Consider the following 20,205-nt stretch of genomic DNA (forward strand, 5'->3'; position numbering starts at 1 on the left):
GACAATTGGACAGGACGAAAATTTCCTGGTGCTCAACCTGGATGTGTTTCAAGTTATGGGACATGTAATTCCAACAGAATAGATGATTAAACAGACACAAGTGTCTCCATAAGTATCATATCTTCCTGTGGCTAAGTCAAATTCAAGATGATACTAGACCTGGTAGCCAGCTCGCATACCTCACAGTGTTGTGCATCTCTTATCAAAATCAACATCATTGTCAATTAAGACACAAACAAATCTGTAGCAAAAAATATATGCTCGACTCCTATGAGAGCTGTTTGATGGGGGAAAACCAGAAGAGAAAGATGGTGATGATAGGGATTTGCAGAAAAACTGCAACAATGGTCCATGCCATTGTTGTTTGAGCACCGTACAATGGAGATGCCTCTCTCAATAACCGATCCTCATCTCCCTCTCGTCAACCTCTCGATGCTTCAGCACTAGAGTTGCTTTAATGCTTCCTCTCTGAATCCATCCAAACAGCATCTTGATCGATCAAGACCATGAAAAGCTCTTTGCTGAAACAAAGAAACAAAGAGAAGGAATAAAAGATAAAGAAATTACAAAAAATGACCTCTTTTAAATAAGGGAAAATATTGTTATAATCAAAAGAAGGTTACAGGTTACAATCAATAGGAAGCAACAAAAAGAAATATTATACGGCAAAAAAGGGGTGGATATTTATGGGTATCAAACGGACTAGACAACAATACTACTTTTAAAAAACTCAACCTAAAAAAAAAAGCATGCGACAATAATATGGTACATGTTTAATATGGTTCCTTTGTAAAAATTTGAGAGCAAAATATAGATATATATTTACTATGTAATAGACACGCACATCACATAATAAACAAAATAATAGGATATAAACTATGGCTCTATCTTTGTTTGGTAATAAAACTATGGCTCTATCAAAAGGACGCTTGAAGTAGCATATAGACCATGGCTTTATTAAAAGGAAATTTGAAGCAACTGAAATAAACACATTGTATATAATAGTTGAATACTTAATTCCTTATTACATTCCATAAAATTATCATAAACCACAAAAGTGTATCAATGACCTATCATCTCATCTCCTATCAAAAAAAAAGAAAGAAGAAAAAAAGGCATCATTTCATCAAACATAAAAAGTAATATATCATCTGATATAGAATCATGAAATCCCACAAAATGCTAATTATAACAAGAAAATGTATATATAATCTGTCCTACAATCTATGAAATTGATAAAATATAATTCATAAATCATAAAAAAATGATATATCAATCGTTCAAAAATAGAGAGAGAGAGAGAGAGAGAGATACTTGGTTTTACTCTGATGAGTAGTGGCTTGGCAATTGCAGCAAAGGAGAGCTTGATTTGAATGAATGAAAGAAGGGACGAAGGATGAAGGGATTTTGATACCTGGGTTTTGAGAAAAGGGATGGTAGAAGGGTTTTTGATAATTTTTTTATATGTTTTAAACAGTAACTAATGCATATTTTATGCGTTTAATATGAGATGATATAAAATGTGTGTAATTTTCAGACTCTTAGAAAATATGCAAATAAATATGTTTTTTTAACCTAATAATATAGGTAAGCATATAATTCAGTACTAAAAGTGAATTTACTATGGTTACGACTCCTCAATTCATTGGAAGTAAAATGATTAGGTTTTAATTTCATAGGTTCTCTGGTTCGATTCGATTCAAAACCCAAAAATCAAATAAGAGCCATTTGTAAAAGCCGAATGCACCCCTTTTCTAGATAACTACCTATCAAACCAAGATTTGGTCGAGTAGTTCTAACTATAAGTTGCTTGTTACTTCACAATTTTTGCAGTGCTGTCTTTATTTTTGTTGTCAAAGGAGGAGAGGGAGATGAAGAACACTCAACACCCAACAATGAACACCACTCATTTGAGTGTCTCATTATCAAAATAGCGTAATTAGTTTGTTAACGCAAACTCCTTGGTTGGTCAATTTTGAATATCATCTTCCAAAATTAATGCTTCAAATCCTTTATAAATGTATTTTGAACCAAATAAAAAAAATTTTTAAAACCAAACTGATAAAATCAGATTGAATGCAAAGTAATTATGATTTTAACTGATTCCTATCTGATTCAATTTTGATTTTAACTTATCAAAATATAAATTACACTGAAACCAAACCAATAAACAAAGGCAGTCCGATTGACACCCTGTACGAAAGCTTTTCTTTATTTAAAAGACGGTGTAAGTAACGTTGTAAAGGACAAATTAAAGAGGTTAAAAAAATATTATAATCACATCAGTTACAAATATATTTACCCAATTTTAAAAGCCAAAAACAAAAAAAAATGTTGTTTTTATTTCCTATTTCCCTTTGTTTGGAAAGTAGGAAACAAAGGAACACTTTCTTCTCATAATATTCTTTTGGAAGTACCAGCCATTTCGTTACCAAATCTTAAAATCTTTATAACAGATGGCCAACAGACCCATGACGACTGAAAAAAATAATAATAATAAAAAAAAAACAGTTCTTTCCGTATCGGAGGCGAGAGGAAGCAACAGAGCATCTCTTTCTCTCTCTCTCTCTCTCTCCCACAACCAGGAAGCCAGGAAGCCAGGAAGTCAGGAACTGAAGTAGCAGCTTGTCTTCTGAATTTCTTTTCCTGATGTTTGCAGGGTTCATTAATGCGAATGTTTTTTGTTTTTATTTTTTTGGGTGAATATGACAACGAAAGAAAGGTTTAAGGGTTTTCATAAGAAGAACGTCTTTAAAACCCCTTAAACCTTTCTTTCGTTGTTGTCCAGCTAATTGAGCAAATCAGTTCCAGTCTTTCTCAGTCTCTACTTTCTCAATTGTTCCCTCTCTGCTTCTTTCTCTTCCTCTTTTTCTGCAAACATTTGATGGGTGCCTGAAGCTGCAGTAGTAACCATGGTGAATTTCTTCTTCTACTTTCTTTTATTGAGATCCTTTATTTATATCTTTTCTTTTAATCTTTCATTTCTTACGCTACGATTTGCTTGAAAAACAAATGCGGTTCCCTTTTATGTCCATCTGCTCTTTTATTTATTTAAGTGTTTGTAGGATTCTTCTTGTTCTTCTTATTCTCAACTTGTGGCATGATCTTTTTCCTATTTACAAGAAGTTGAGGGAATAGAAATGATTTTTGGGAGAATGTTTGTCGGCGTTGTTCTTTTCCTTGTGATCTAAGTAGAATACTATTATGAAATGCTTCTGCCTGACCGACTATGTATGGGTTGTCTTTTGGAACAGTATTTTGTAGACCCTAAAAGGACATGGAGTTCAATGCTGAGGTTTACTCTTCTCTATTACATTATCTCTATATATAGCTAATTAGGATATCGGTGGGAGGAGTTAAGTTTTAGATTCTATCAAGATAATTCTGATCTAAACTGTTCTTTAAAATGTTGTATTTATAAGATGGTTACATGTTCTCTGTCCGGGAGTGCACCCCTGCGCCCTGACACAGGGTGTGCGACAATGACCACCTCGCCCCTCCTGGTCGATGCACTCTCATTGGCCGGGGTGCTGGCACAGGAGCCACACTCCCGGGCAAAGATCATTTTCCCTCATAAGATTTAATGCTGTGTTTAGTTGGTTTCTGGGATGAAAGAAAAGGAAAGGAAAAACAAAAGAAAATTTTTCTTTGCTAGTTGTTTAGTTGCACTAAGAAATGAAGAGAAAATATGAGTCAACATTCATCATTGTTGTTTGGTTCTCCAAGAAATGTACTTAATTCTTTCCCACCCTTGTGACAGGGAGAGGAGAAACCAAGTATGGCCAGCTTTCTCTCAAATAGTCCCTCTCAGTATGTTTACCCATGGAATGAGTGAGAAACTAAACTAGGATCTGAGTTAGGTGTTTAATTAGTGTGGAAACTGGAGGATTGGTCTACCTTATGCTCATTCTTCATTCATTGAATTATGGTTTAGTTTTATTGAATTGCTTTTTATAAACTTTTAGTTTCAGTTAGGTGTGTCAAATGAAATTCAGTTTTTGGAATATGTAGTTTTTATGCTCACCAAGTAAGGGAAGCTCACAGGAAGCTGTCTAATTTATGATGTATTTGGTACGAGAGCAATGATAGGGTAATTAGTGACAGGTAGGGGGATGTAATAGAGATAGGGATGGTTCAGGTGGCTTGTTGGAATCTCTAGAGAGTCCTGCTTCTTGGTGTCATAATCTTTGGTTACTTCTTATAGGTAGGTTAGAGGGTGTAATCTTCAGTTGGAGACATGGTCATCCAATTAAATTTGGGTGGCTATAGTTTGTAGGACATATAGGAACATTACATATTTGGGACTGAGTACATTCCAAAGCTCCAAGTATGGTCCTTTTGGCATCTCGATTCAGATATATTGAGGGAGATTGAGTTTGGGCTGAGGTGAAAAGCTGCTCTACTGGCCTTCGGTTAGCTCCATTTGTTGGGCCCTTGAGTCCTATTGAAAGTGATTGCACTGTGGTGATTTGTTGGCTTTTTTGGATTCAAGATGCTAGTGGAGAGGATTTGTCATTTGTTCTGAGAGGTCGAGTCTCATGCATTTGATGGGACAGTAATCTATGTTTGTATTACTTATTTTTTTCAATAGTAAAGTGTTAGCTGGCACAGAATTATTGAGGTGGCTTGCATCCTAGGTGTTATACACTCCTCTATGAAAATTGGAGCATCCCTCTTTGAGCAAGAAACTTCCCAAATAGTTTAACTCTTAAAGGAATTGAAGAAGTTTTGCCTGGTCTTATGAATATATGCCAAGAGTTGACCGTTTGAGTCTTTAACAACCATTCGCTCAGGCGCCTAAAAAGGCGCCGTCCTTAACTATGATTTATCTGACCATTTTCTTTAGGCAGAAGCTGAAAAGAGATTTAAACAGCAGTCTGAAAAAACTAATGATGCACAAAAGAATCTGTTTAAAAAGAAGAATAAGCACAAGGCTGGTTCTGAATATTTAATTATTTATTCTAAAAGAAAAACAAAGAACAGTGTAGAGATCCTTTTGTGTTCAATCCTAATTCCTAAGAAAGAATCATGTCTGCACAGTTATTTATGATCTGAAACTATCCAAAAAACAAAGGAAGGTCTTCAGCCGTTTTAGTTCTCAAAATAATAGTTGTATTTCTTTTTTCTTTTTTTTTTTATTATTTAATATACTTTTCAACATTGGTCATGTTGTAAACGTGGATCCAACTCTTTCATCCTGTTGTTGACAGTCAGAGATTTGCGAAAAATGTGGCGTCGAGGGTTACTCAGAACTTCTGGTTTACTGTTCCCAGTGTAAAGTGTCCCTTGAGCATCGGTAAGTTGTATTGTCTTCTTGTAGTCCCCTTCCATTTGTTTAGCAAAATTGTTCTCATTAGAAACGGCCTATTCTGGTTCTATTTTAGAGGAAGCTAATATTTTATAGGAGAGGGTTCCCTAAGCAAGTGGCATGGGGGAGCACACCAATGAGGTGCGACAAAACAGTATCCATATACCGAAGGGCAGTGAGATCATTCATATGAGGAGAGAGATAGACACATAGGGTGCTAATGTACCCTGCCCCAGTGGCTCAGAGAACCTTTTCCAATATATTATTAACTAGCCTAAATGATGTAGATTAATGTTACGTGCTACATGACAGTTGGACCGGGAAGCATCATGTAGTTATTGTCAAGGTTCTAAAACTCGGTCTCGACCAGGTCAAGTTTTCCGAGATCTCGGCAAGACAGTGTATTTCTTTTTTTTTTTGTGTTTTGGAATTATGTTTTGGTGGGCATATGGCCATAGTTGGCTCCGAAACTTTAAGGTAAGCTTGTTTTAGGCTTAATAAACATATTTAAAGGTTCAAATTGAAAGAAAAAAAAAACACTCATTTTGGTGTTTTGGATTTGCACCCTTGGTTGACAGTAAAGGCCGAATCCTTAATGTAATATTACCTATTCTACACATTGTTTGAATGATATGAGACACGATTGGCAAGTAAAACAAGTAAATTATGCACTTAATATTGAATAATTATTTAAGAAATAGTTAAAGACTTAAAGTTTCTACTATAAACCACAAGATACAATGAAGTGTTCACAATGCATATTACATAGACACCTAACCTAAGTACAATGAATAATACATATGTCATAGACACCTTACTACCCTAGTCTTCCACGTCTTAACTCCCAAGTCCCAACAATACAATACTATGACTCTATGAGTACTGAGGAGGTCGAGATTCTCGAAATATTCGAGATTTCTCCGAGATTCTCAAAAAATTCGAAATCTCAGTCGAGTTTTTCGAGATTTGACATTTTGTTTTTTCGTATCATATCTCGTCTCGACTAGCTCGAGTTTACCGAGATCTCGCCGAGTTCTCGCCGAGATTTTGAACTATGGTTATTGTGTACGTGTAGGAGTCTTAATACATGGGAGTAGTTATTGTAATTGTGGGTTTAGTTTGAGTAGCAGTTGTTAAGTCCTAGTAGGAGTCATTGGAGGAGTTATTGTAATCATGGGAGGGAAGGTAACTACATGTAATAGCAATTTAACAGATAAGGAATAGATGAAGAAAAGCTTGAAAGTTCTTAAAATTCTCATATGAGAAGGAGGCTGGCTTCCTCTATTAAGCCCCCAATTTCCCTATTTTTTCTCCTTTGTCCCTTTCCTATTTCCTCTCCTTCTAATCTTATCTCCTCCTCACGTGCACGCATCAACAGAGCCAGACATGGCGGAGGAGCAAAGGCTTATTATGTTGGAGGCAAAGGTGACATCCCTTGTCATCGGACAGGAGAAACTATGGGCGATGTTCACCCACCTTGAGCAAATGTTCCCCCATCTTGAGCAGTTGATAGCCAGTGGAAATGGTCAAAATGAGTCTATTCGGCTGGACACTCCATTCCAGTCCTACCCAAACTGGACAAGCTTGAGCTTCCCATTTCAATGGCGTTAATGGTTTACCGAAATCTATTCCTGCAGATGCGAGAAGCGGAACCCCACAGAATGGCTCACTTGTGTGTTTGGGGGAGATTTTAATTGACTTTGTTCCAACTGTTGGTAGAGTTTCCCTTGCAAAAGCACCAGCATTTAAGAAGGGCCCTGATAGAGCTCCTGCCAATGTTGTTGTTGGGATTTCAAGGCTTGGTGGATTGTCAATATTTATTGGCAAGGAAGGTGAGCATGAGTTCATGTTTTTCTGCCATCCTAGTGCCCCTATGCTTCTTCGGAACAATTCCAAGGGGAAGAGATCTTTCGATCATTTGATCAGACTTTCCCATATGATCCCGGCCATAGAAATTCTAACAACGGGTACTTTGGTTTGTCTTTGAGGACAAGGACAATTTCAAGCGGGAAGGAATGTTACATTCTACATGGTCCATAGATGGACCAGGAAGCATCATGTAGTTATTGTGTACGTGTAGGAGTCTTAATGCATGGGAGTAGATATTGGAATCGTGAGTTTAGTTTGAGTAGCAGTTGTTAAGTCCTAGTACGAGTCATTGGAGGAGTTATTGCAATCGTTGGAGGGAAGGCAACTACATGTAATAGCTATTTAACAGATAAGAAATAGAAGAAGAAAAGCTTGAAAGTTCTTAAAATTCTCATATGAGAAGGAGGCCAGCTTCCTCTATTAAGACCCTAATTTCCCTCTTTTTTTTCCTTCTCTTTTCTCCCTTTCCTATTTCCTCTCCTTCTAATAGTATCTCCTCCTCTCGTGCATGCATCAATTAAACTGAAGATGTTAACAGAAAATAGAAAATGTAATTATTATCAGGGGAAAGAAAAGAAAATAAAAAATTACCTGGATTTGTCTCCTAGTGAAATCGTGGCCCAGGCCCATAGAATTTGATCTTATGCTTAGTGTAGATGTAAAATTTTTTTCCTTTTCTTTTCTTGAAAATCAATAAATATCTTTAATTAGTCGTGGAGATGCACTGTGGAAAATGATACTTATAGTGCATCTTTTGGAGGAATAATTATTTCATGTTATCTCTCCTAGATTTCAGTTCTACCAATGAATAGACAAATGCAAGAATGTTATTCAACTTGCAACTTGCAAGTTCATTGCTTTGAAACCTCCAATGTTTTGAATGCAGACATCGTCTTACATATCACCAGTGCATCTTCTTCAATAATATTATGCCTTTTGTTTCCTCCAGCTACTGCTTAGACAAGTTGCCAGAACAAGATGTTCTAGAAGTCATTTGGTCATGTGAGCAATGTGCACCTAGGGCATCATCTCCCTTCAACGGGCTTGGTTTACATCAATCTACGAGAAGTGAATGTCTGAGGAATAGGAAGAGGAAAAAGACGATCAATTTCTCAGAAGCTGAGATACATGTGCAGAATTGTGACAATGCTACTGTAATACAATCTCATAAGGTTTGTTTGAAGGGAGACACACAGATGAATGACAATGTGCCTGACCCTGCAGAGGTAGCAACTGATCCTCTTCCATGTGAGGAAAACTATATGCAGTGCTCTTCTGATGGTAGTAGTGAAGAAGCTATGAAGTCGAAAAAACAGAGAAGAAAATTAATACTGTATGATGGGGGGAGTTCAGATGAGGATACTGAATCTGCCAAAGACAGCGACTCTGCAGTAGTGCCAGATGTCAGGAATGCTCCTTTTGGCTGCTCAAGCCATGAACTATCTCCAGAATGTCATTACTATGGCCCTGCACAGCCAATCATTGATCCTATCTGGAGGTAAGGTTCTGTTGTTCTAATTGTTTCCTAATGTTGCATATCTCATATCTGATTCCTACTGCCAATTTTCCCTGGTTTGTCCTGATAGGGGTTGCTTTAGCATATGTAATGAAAAATCTGGTAAAGTAGTAGGTACTATTGCCCATTTATCAAACAAAGCATGCTTCAAAGTATTTGAGGGGGCAAATGCACTGCCAGTTTTGGTTGGAGTGGAAATGCTGCCAAGGCTTAATGCCTGGCCAAAAAGTTTCAGAAGATCATTGCCCACTGATGAGAGTATTGGTCTTTATTTCTTCCCTGAAAGCAAATGGTATTTTCCCGATTCTTGTGTATCCATCTTTTTTTTTTTTTTTTTTAATCACTTTTGGTACTTGTTTCCAAAGACATGTGCTTCACACATTAGGAATAGTGATATTGTGTTGTTACAGTGATGAAGCAGTAGTGTTTGATGGGCTTCTCCATGAAATAATTGATCGGGACCTTGCACTGAAATATGTAACTGATAATGCAGAGCTCCTAATCTTCTCTTCTCTTCAATTGCCACTACTATTCCAGAGTAAGCTAGGAACCTTTACTTGTTATCTTCCCTTTGATTGGCTAGGTTTAACAACTTGTTGGTTCACAGGATTTCATGGGAAGTATTATCTCTGGGGTGTATTTAGGGGGAAGCAAGTTTCACTTCCCCCACAACCAGCTGACCATATTTTGATACAAGAAAACAGCATCGAGTGTGCCATGCCATCTACATCAGCGCAGGTAATTTTGGCAGCCGAAAAGGGAGGGACCCCCATTAAGACCTGGAGCCAGCGGAGTCCTGTCAGTCCATTAAGCATGAGAAGCATCTATGGGTCTGATTCACCATATTCTCCTTTGCATCAGAAAGCCATGTTTTCTGGCTTTTCTGCTATTGTTTGCCCCTGATTCCTGACATTATTGAGATAACTATTGATAATGAACAGGACCTTGAGAAGCAGCATGCATATGAAGGAGAGGAAAAGCAACATGCATATGAAGAAAAGAGGAAAAACAGAAAGAATATGAAGAAGAGGAAAAGCTGGATGAATATGAAAAAGGGGAGGTGAAGATGGAAGCTTGTGATGTGGTTTTATCACACAATTGGCGAACGAACCATGGCTGGATTCGTTTGATGCAAGCAAGCAAGGAAAATTTTGATATTCGTCGAACCCTGTTTGGAGTTGTTTTCATTTGGAATGGAAGATATTGCTCTTGTTTCAGAAGTGGTAGATATTCTTATGTTTCTCTTTTCTTATGCAGATTTTAGGGAGAATGAATAGAAGTTGCAAATGTGTAATATGTTGGCTTAAAAGAGAAGTGTTCAATAGTAGGTTGTAAATTTGTAGGTTATCAAATGTATCCGGTACCTGCTAAGTCTTCAGCATTAGCCGTCTCTGTATTTGTTTCTTTGTTTTACTTGGTTAGTGCTTTGGTGAATTTGCTGTTTGTGAAGAAAGACAAAGAAACGAAAAAAAGGAGTGATCCCTTCTCTACGGTGAAAGGCGAATCTCTTAATCCGTGGGATTTGATCTTTTAAAAATAGGGATAGGAGTTAATGATGAGACTTCAAATTGGAATCAGGTATCATATATAATTTGAATTGGTTGTGAATCAGCTGGAATCGATCAGTCTCGACTCTAGACTCCCGAATGGATGTTGGTCAAAAGATCTTTTCCATAACCGGGAGATTGGGATTGGAATTGGCCGATTCTGGTTCGAGTTGAGCTATTCACGTGATCTGATTCCAAAGTTGTATTACATGGAAGGGTGATGAGGATGTGGCAGTATTTACAGCTGGACACAGGAAATGAAGTGAGATGACATCAAATTCAAGTTTTGTGCAAATATTTTTCATTTATAATGGCCATGCAGGTCAAAATCTCAGGTTTTAATCGATCTTGTTTTTGACCTGATCAAAATTTTGCCGAAATAGTGTATTTTTTGTCATGAGTTTCGGTCAGTTGTTTCGGAGGACAACCGGCTGAAATGATTGAAATTTTCCCTGAATTAGTGTATTTCTGTCTACCGTGTATAGATATTGACCAATCTTCGACTGAAACAATAATGAATCTCTAATTTGTGTGGCATTTCATCTTGACCATGTCAAAATCACTGTAATTTTCAAAATTTCGACAAGATTTCTCTAATGATTGAAATTTTTGCTGAATCAATGCATTTTTGTCTACAGTGTAGATATTTACCAAAATTTCGACTGAAACAATGCATTTCTGTCTACAGTGTTTTTATTTTGAGAAAATTTTGCATCTATTTATCTTTTGAGAAAAGGTTCTCTGAGCTGATGGGTAGGGTATGCTAGTCCCTCTTTGTTTATCTCTTTTCTCCTTAATGAAATGATCTCACTGCCCTCAATATAAAATACCATTTTATCGCACCTCATTTTAGCTTTCTTACAAGACGTTATGGGGGCAGCTAAATTAGATGTACCCCACCTCCTCTCCCCGCCCACCCCCCCCCAAAAAAAAAAAAAAAAAAAGATGTAGTTGGACATTTGGTTCCATGGAGCTTATCCACGGGTCCAACCAATAGATGTGATAAATGAAATATGGTCAGTGTTAATCAATTTGTTTACCCATGAAAGGGTTTGATTCCAAGCAGGGTTTCAAGAAATTGGATTTGGATGCATCAAATTGACCGAGCTTGATCTTGATTCCAATCAATCTAAAGCGGCTGATTCAACGATTCTGATCGATAAATGATTGATCTCGGCCAAATCGGAATTTGATGGACCTGATCTAGATCTCAATTCCGAGTTTAATAATTTTGGCCCAAAGTGGATAGTCCTATTATGTGCTAATCACCATTTTTGACACTTGAAGATTACATGAAATTATAATGGGAAAAAGAATACTAACCAGTCTTGTGTTTAGCTTGGTTCCCACCATTCAACCCTCCAAAAAATAAAAAATCACATCCAAACAATGCCTTTATGCGTATTTTCATTGGCCACCATACTAGTGTAACAGCTACATAATATACATAACCGGTGGTGATTAGCGGTTAGGGTTCTCCTGCCCAATTATAATTTATTGAACAATTATCCATTTAACAATTGAAGGTGATATTTTCAAAAAAAAACATGTAACCCGCACGTAACTTCTTTTTTTCCTCAGGGGATGGAAAACCAGCTAACCACTAATAGGCATTGCTTGCCCTAATTAAACGGTATTAAAATAATAAGAAAATTAAATCGTCATTAGCTGGGTTTTCTTCATTGGGCGTGGTCCTTAACAACTTTTGACATTATGAACGAAATAATTATTAAATAAAAGGCAATTGACTTCTTTTTTTATTTACATCGTTGACTCTAAAATTTACAAAACTAAACCCTTTAAACAAAAAAAATTTAATAATTTAATACAGATTAATTAGTTACCTATAATGAAGCAAGTTGCAAGAGAACCTATGGGCTACAGACCCTGTAAATGATTGAGCAACAAAAATAAGGGAAAAGTTTTCACACGGTCGTGTAAACCGTGTATGTGAGAGGGTGGGAGTATCAAGGCATATTAATTAATAGGTGGAGATTTATGACTTTTCCAATTCTTTGTGAGAGAAACCCTCTCACATACACGCTTACACAGCCGTGTATGAAAACTTTCTCTTAAAAATAAATTATAAATAAATAAATACAATTGGAAAGGGCTTTGTTGTAAATTATCATCCACAATACTTCATGACCACAAAATTGGTATCACAAGAAGAAGGAAGAATTGACTTGTGACTTGTGAGAGACATATAGCCCTATTCACATGGCCCATCAAATTAAAAGCCCATTAAAGGCCTTCCAACTACACCACATAAACTCTCTCTCTCTCTCTCTCTCTCTCTCTCTCTCTCTCCACACATTGTGACATTGTGTCAAAAAAGTAATCTTTTGGGTGAATACAAAAAACCAGACATCACTTTTACTTTCTTCTCTCCACCTCTTCTCCTTTCAATCTCTGTGTCTCTCTTTCTCTCTTTAGAAGTCTAAATGATTAAAGAGGTCCATATATGGAGTAGGAGAAGGAAAAGTAGCTGAAGAAAAGAATGCTGTAGGACTTGGAACTAAGGTACCCTCTATATAATTCCTATTAACTTGGAAGATAGGACTTAGATCTTGTAAGAAGCCAAGTGAATTTGGGTCAGGTAATGTTGGAGAGAAGAAGGTTGGAGAGATAGGTGGGAGAGATGATGGAAGAGGTGATAGTATCCCTGGGAACAAACCTGTTGTCCTCTCTACTGTTCCACCACCATTAATCTCTAATCCTTCCAGTTCCACCATATCAACCATCTCACTACTACCCTTTCTTGATTTCTCCCCTTCTGAAGGGCTGTTACTGTTATAATTAGCTTTTTCTATGGTGGCAAACCGTGCCGCCGGCGAAACAAGAACAGTACTACCACCACTATTATCAACATAAGATGATGATGATGATGATGTTACAGCATAAGATGAAGATGAATTGGGGCCAGTGAGTCGTTGGACTAGTGTCATAAAGTCACTAGCAGTGGTGTGAATTACCTTGGGGGAGACGGTGTAGATTATCACCGGTTGGCGAGGTGGTTGTGGCTGTGGCGGCGGTGGCGGCGGAAGAGGCTGAGATGGTTGCGGCGCCACTTGTGGTTTCCTGATCTTGTAGGAATCTTTGCGAACTTTGAGCGGTGCCGGTCGAGGGCCTTGTAGTTGGAGTTCCTTCCTCGGCGGCGACGGCCTACCGGTGGGGAGTTCTGAAGGGTCCATGGCTGAGATTTGAGGGGGATCAGTTTGATTCAATAAAAAAGATTTAAGAGAGATCTAGAGAGAGATATAGAGAGAGAGAGACGTGTTGGTGTAGGTTTCAATTCATCAGAAACCATAGATAGGAAAACCATGAGAGGCAGGTGTGGCTAATCCATTTCCTGTCGGGTTTTATATTGAAAGTTAATGCCTAGAAAAGTCAATGCACATAACCAAATGACTAAATCAAAGGAAAGGAAAGGAAAGGAAAGGGAAAGGAAGGTGAAGATTGGGGACTTAAATAAGAGAGAGTGAGAGAGAGATAAAAATATGAGGAGGATAAATATGTGAGTGTCTTTAGTTTGCCCATTTGGGATAGGTGGGTCGGTGTGTTGGTTTCTATGGAATTTTTCTCCTCTCAGGTTTCTGCCCGATCAAGTGCTTAGGTTCCTCTCATAGGAGGGCGTAAATGATGACCTAACCCCATTCGGGCAATGTGTTTGGGCAGGGGGTGAGGTCGTCATTTCTGCCTCTCCTATGAGAGGAACCTGCGCACCTGAGAGGAGAACGAGCCGTTTTTATGTGCTTTTGATCTTGTCTTTTTTTGGCCACGTCATATGTGTGAGTGCTGATATAAGCCATATTGTCCACGTAAGCTTTTATTTGGAGGATTAGGACATAATTAATGATTTATGGGAGAAAGTTGGGCATGACGTTGTTTTCCATAAGCTAACGGCATACACCAATGGGGAGGGCAGGATAGGTTGGACTGAGTGGTCATTTCATGCGGAGAGGGGAGAGTGATTGACATATGGCTGGGCAGCCTGACTACGTGGCCAGCCTTTTTGTCATGATTTATTTTAGGATCTAGTTTTTCTTCCTAGGTGAAGAGAAGTGTCATTATTTCCTTCCCTCTCTTGTCTAACTACTAGAACTTAGAACTTATGGATTAAGAGATTCTCTCTTCATTATGGGAGGAGAGAAACTGTATAATAACCCAGCCCTTTTCTTCGTATAATATTGTCCACTTTGACTCAATGGGTGTTACGGTTTTAAAGCGCATCATACCAAGTAGATGAAACTACTCTTTATCAATAGCTCAGGATCGATCTCCCTCTCTAACCAATGTGTGACTAATTTTGTACTTCCTCACCGATCTCTTAAACCCCATGGTACTACGTTTTTCTCAGTGAAGATCCCTCAACGATCTCCCAAATGGATTGATACTATCGTCTCTTCGGTGTCACAAACTGGGTCATCTTCCTTATGTCGGTTTTGTTATGTGTAACCAAATGAATACATTAAGATTTTTACCTTATTGTATATTCCCTACTTAGTCACACACTAATATTCTTGTTTACCAAAAAAAAGAATATTCCCTACTTAGTCCATGTAAGGAATATAAATGATAATACATACCATAATTAGTTATTTTTTTAACATACAATATGACCAAATTACATATTTGTCTTATTTGATGTAGGTAAAATGGTTTCAAATTCTACATCCTACCACATAAGGCATGATTCCACTTTTTTTTTTTCTTTTTCTTAATGGTGGTAGGTTGATCGGTTAGATCAATTAATCAATCTTCGACTTCAACCTAGTTTTTCTCGAGGTCGACTCAGGTTCACGTATGAGAGCCATCTCGTATATCACTGAGTCGACCTAATGGAAGCTACAAAATGGGTTCACAATTATGGATTCCATCAGATCGGCTCAAGGGTGTACAAGATGGTTATTGTACGTGAACTTAAGCCGAATCCCTTTTCTCTTTCTGAGATGAAAATAGAATCTTTCATTCATCCCATCTAAATTTTTTATTAGATTCTAGATGATCATTTTTTTTATGAACAATAAATGTGAGAGTAAATGATGAACCTAGAGTCCAATCACATCACACGTACTCTTCAAAGTTGGTGAAAAAAAACTTACTCTTAGGATTTTATCAATTTATCTCTGAAGTTGTTCATTAGTATAGGGTTATTTTTATGGTCCTTGAAGGCTTGAATAGTAATGTCGGGAATCATTATCCCCTCTAATTCGTTAATCCCTCCAATTCCTCCAATTCCTCATACGGGGGTGAAAATGACCACCCTATCCCCTGCCCAAAAACATTGTCCAATGTGGAGTCCACTCCCCCCCCCCCCCATTAGAGGAATTGGAGAAATTGGAGGTGATAATTATTCTAATGTCGGGTCTCTACCTTAAAAAAGAAAAAGAAAAAAATAAATAGAGTATAAAAAGGGAACAGAGGATCCGTTACTGAATAATAAACATAACTCCAATAAGAATAGGAAAAAGGTTACCCCTCACACACACACTGACCCACTCACTCAAGATGGGCACAATGCAAGCAAGCTCAACCTTAGTTTAATATTTTTTAAATTTGGTTTAATTCAAACCAAAAGTTTTTGTCCAAAATTAAAACCAAACCAAAACCAAATAGAATTCCATTTTGTAAAATTAAAACCAAATCAATTTTATTTGACCGATTTTGATTTTGGTTTTTCAGTTCCAATTTTATGTACCACATTTATACCTTAGGTATTAGAATCGTAATAGTCTGGTGGGAGAAGATTCCGTGACTCTGGGGAAAAGATTGGATCAAACTTGGTTCTTTCTACAAGGCCGCTTAGCTTAATTGACTGCGAAATTAAAAGAGATCACTTGTCGCTTTAAAGTTTAAACCTGGTGCTTCGTGCTTCCCCTGTTACCTTTTCTCTCAAAAATACTTTCTTCCTGTGTTGTGCGCCTGACGTGAAGACGACGATAAGAGGATTCCACTTAAAAATAAAAAATTAAAACGATAATACGAACCTGGACTAAATTAAATCACAAAATAATCAGTGGTCTTCTCATCCAAAATCGGGAATCGGGCTGGTTCAGTCGATTTCATTAGAATCTGTCTTAATCCTAGGATTTGAGAGGGAATCTGGTAGAATCAGGATTGGCCAGGATGATTTATGATTTCGATCCGAATTGACCGATTCCAATGCGAAATTTTGAATTCCCTGCTCCGATCCAAAATTTTGAAACCCCTACTTCTCATTTTCCATCGTAGAATGATCGCAGCTTAATGCTTGCTTCTGAACTTTTGAAGCAACCCCTCACTCCCAAGTCTGGAGTCCTCCTGCCAGCAGCAGCTCTTTAATAATATACAAGCAGCAACTTTTTCAAAAATCGGAATTGAATTAGATAGGGAGTGACCCTGAATCCCTGATGATGTATTCGCTAGGTTGGGTTGGCAACCCCACTCCCTCAGGGGGGGGGGGGGGGGGGGAGGGGGTTGTTAGGGCTGTTTTTCAGACTATTATTCCCTTTCAAGGCTCTTTTCAATCAGGACAGGATTATAAGTATCAGTATCGGGTGGTCATATCGGTCACCTTCGATTTTGATATAATATGGATCGTGCTGTATCAGTTTTTATGGATGTAAATTCAAAAAATGTATGATGGCACCTTTTCAATTCTTAATTAATGCCTTTCAAACAGCCTTTTACCTTGGTTCAGATGTCTTCTGGCCAATCATGGTTTTAGTGCGTGGTATTATCGATCATCTATAAAATCGATATGATATCAATACGGTATCAACAAGGATTGATAGTATCAAACAAGTTCATCCAGATATTCTTTAAAGTACAGGTTTATTGACCAAGTATGATACTGACCACCACCTACAAAACCTTACAATATCACGCATTGTTGGATAAATAGGGACGGGACCCATTAAATTACCAATTAACTTAGAGATGTCATAGCCACTTCAACAATATACTGACTATGTTGACTTTTCACCTTATCAATGGCGACAATTAAAAAATCAAATTATTTAATTTTGACTGTTCAACTACACATTTAAAAGCCTTGCATTGCGGCCATATATGCTCATATTGAAAATAACCACATCAATAGATAATTCACAGTAATTGCGTGCTAAGTTGTCATGCTTTCGAAATGTGATTATCTTATTCACATTTTTTAACGTGTTAAATAATTTTTAACTTTATCTTTTTTTTTCTCTTTTTAATTAAGTATACTATATTTCTTCTTTCGTTAGGAAAGAAGGATATATAGCCAGGTGATTCGAAACCTCAACGGTTTGTTATGCATGCATGTATATACCCTTGAGATCAAGCGTCATGGCTAAAAGATCGTTGATTGGTTGTGTAGCCCGTGTACAACATAGAGGTTAATGAGAGTACGTACATGTAAGAGCATCAACATGGATTATCTTTTTGATTTTAGGAGGGGATAAATGGTAATTTTACATGCTCTTATGTTTAGGCATAAGAACGCACCATATATACAACCAAACAACAGCCTTTTTCCCTGTTAGTATTTAGTTTTAATTATTTTCATTCAAAAATTAAGTTATATTTAAAAGATATAATTATCAAATGTGATAATTAAAGAGTTTTATGTAAATTATATGACCAAGATTACTAAAACTTATTTTCTTTTCTTTTCAAATGTTGTTTCAATTCCCTTTACTTGCACCTGATGGAGCCCAAAAGACAAGCCCAAGAGTAATCTAAAACACCTTTGTAGCCAAATTAATATTGAAATTTCTCCTTGAAATATCTTTTAACGTTGAAAGACATTGTCATTTACCATCTTGAAATTTAATCCCAATTCTTTTAATCATACCTTCTAATCCAGATCGGGTTGGACTCACGTTCACATACACGAGAATGGTTCACAGCCGTCAAGATGAAATCCATCCCATGGGATTCCATCTTGACAGCTGTGAGCCCTCACATTTGGGGAAAGTGAGCTGGCCTTGTCCTGATCACCTACCTAATATGGGATTCGACTCCTCTACTTCCAAAGATGGTACTTCCATCTTACTTCCGTGCACTCTCAGTGCACCACATGGCCTGACAATCATCCACCGATAAAAAAATGCAAAAAATTCAAATTAAAGTGAAAAACAGCTAAGATGTGTTTGAACCACCTTAAATCCAAAATCAAACTCACCCGACCGATTCAAACACATCAAACCAAACCCCTTTCACTCGTGGGATAGGGTTTCAAATCCAAAATTCCCAAATCCATCGCTCCATCTCCTCTTCTTCCACCCTAACTTGCTTCGAAGAACTTCAATCATCTTAAGAAAGAATGGGAAATATTCTTGGGGGCAACCTCGACTGTGGAACTCTGTGTGGATGAAGATGACTCGATACCAAAACAACAGTTCTCTTTCAAATCTATTAATGGAATTGACAATTTGGATAACATTTCCATAATAGATGTGATTGTGATTGTAGTATCCATTAATCCTGTAGTCCCTATTCTGAGGAAGAATGGTTTGGATGATAGTGGTTAGTTCTGCTTTGCTCATGGGATTGAGTTGCAATTGATCAATTAAATACAATAATAGAGTCCGATGATAAGAACTGCAACCAGAAAAAGAAAAAAGAAGAGGACGAGGAGTCAATGAATGAAGAATTAAAATTGGTAAGGCAAAGCAACGATGGCGAAGTAAAAAGCCTTGGCAGCACGATGGCCAAGTATCTTCTTTCATTCATTTTATTCCACCAAATACAAACTATTTTGACGAAGCAAAAAGCCAACAAAAAAGAAAACAGATAACTATACACAATCTGAAACCCTTTTATATCAGAATACAAAAGAAAATTATTGTTTAAAGCAACAATGAGATGATGATAGTTGGATAGAAACGGTGTCCTGCTTCAAAGTTTCTTGTCTCAATCCTTAACCTGCTGTGATTTCTGCTTTGCAACGTCCTATTTTGGGGAGATGGTTTCCTTGGCGCTCTCTCTTGTCACCTCTGCTCTCTCTAGAACCCATTTAAGTTGCTTCCCCGCCGCCTCTTTCGCCTTCTCTGCCTTCTCATAAGCCGCATCTTTTCCCTGCTTTGAAGTTTCCTTGGCCTTCTCCGTCATCCTCTCTGCTTTGCCGACGGATTTTCCTGTTGCCTTTCCAAGCTAGATAGATCTTCATTGGTAGACCGATCGAAAATTCCAGAGTTGAGGAAGAAGAAGCATGAAGCCCTTGATTTGCAGTGAAGCGAGCCGGATAAAAAACGAGGGGCTTTTCTCTCTGGGGTTGGGTTTGGGGATTTAGGTTATAATCGAGGGTTGGGTTGGGGTTGGGGTTGGGGTTGGGGTTGGGTTTACCAAAACAGGAGAAGGGAGCATGGTGGAAGAAGAGCAATGTAAGCTATTTCCGGTGCCAAGTCCGGCAGCTTGGTGGAAGAAATCTGCGCTATTTCCGGTGGAAGAAGAGGAGAAGTGACAGTGAGTGAAAGGGGGTTGGTTTGATGTGTTTGAACCAGTCAGGTGAATTTGGTTTGGGGTTTAAAGTGGTTGAAACACATCTCAGGTGTTTTTCACTTTAATTTGAATTTTGGCATTTTTTACCGTTGGATGGGTGTTAGACCATGTGGCGCACTAAGAGTGCACAGAAGTAAGATGGAAATACCATCTTTGGAAGTAGAGGAATCGAATCCCCCAATATGTGTATGGCTTCATGTTCGGTTAGATAATGATATTTATTCCATGAGCTGCCATTAATGTCATAAAAAGTGTATACAGGGATATTTATGAAAGTAAAAATGGAAACATGTCATTTCCTAACCGTACAAGAAGCATACACGTACATGTAGGAGATTCAGGTTCAAGGGGGCCAAAGGTTTCTCGGCTCTCTTTATCAGCCAGCCATGGTCAACCCTTGATCATCTTCTGTGAATGCTTAAAATTAAGGGAAAATAATGTACTAGGGGTACACTACATCCTTCCCCACGAATTAATTATAAACACCTAATAAGTTA

The 20,205-nt window shown here is 37.7% G+C and overlaps 2 protein-coding genes across 2 annotated transcripts; one reads left to right on the forward strand and one right to left on the reverse strand.

Moving 5' to 3' along the window:
* The first annotated feature begins 3,277 nt into the window (after positions 1-3,277).
* LOC122667262 lies at positions 3,278-9,914 on the forward strand. Its single transcript, XM_043863515.1, has 7 exons — positions 3,278-3,295; positions 5,211-5,296; positions 8,127-8,675; positions 8,764-8,985; positions 9,104-9,231; positions 9,301-9,523; positions 9,635-9,914. Exons 1-7 carry the CDS (start codon positions 3,278-3,280, stop codon positions 9,714-9,716), a joined length of 1,308 nt encoding a protein of 435 aa, XP_043719450.1. The 3' UTR covers positions 9,717-9,914.
* A 2,696-nt stretch (positions 9,915-12,610) lies between these two features.
* LOC122669285 (protein MKS1-like) lies at positions 12,611-13,481 on the reverse strand. Its single transcript, XM_043866028.1, has one exon. It carries the CDS (start codon positions 13,432-13,434, stop codon positions 12,673-12,675), a length of 762 nt encoding a protein of 253 aa, XP_043721963.1. The 5' UTR covers positions 13,435-13,481; the 3' UTR covers positions 12,611-12,672.
* Between the last annotated feature and the right edge of the window lie 6,724 nt (positions 13,482-20,205).

This window comes from Telopea speciosissima, chromosome 7 (assembly GCF_018873765.1).
Source record: "Telopea speciosissima isolate NSW1024214 ecotype Mountain lineage chromosome 7, Tspe_v1, whole genome shotgun sequence".
Lineage (NCBI taxonomy): Eukaryota > Viridiplantae > Streptophyta > Magnoliopsida > Proteales > Proteaceae > Telopea > Telopea speciosissima.

Excerpts from the sequence above, each read along its gene's own strand:
- LOC122667262 (XM_043863515.1), top strand. Across the intron at positions 8,986-9,103 it reads TTCTTCCCTGAAAGCAAATG|TGATGAAGCAGTAGTGTTTG; the intron begins GTATTTTCCCGA and ends GTGTTGTTACAG. Across the intron at positions 9,232-9,300 it reads ATTGCCACTACTATTCCAGA|GATTTCATGGGAAGTATTAT; the intron begins GTAAGCTAGGAA and ends GTTGGTTCACAG.
- LOC122669285 (XM_043866028.1), bottom strand. The coding sequence starts at position 13,434 with ATGGACCCTTCAGAACTCCCCACCGGTAGGCCGTCGCCGCCGAGGAAG.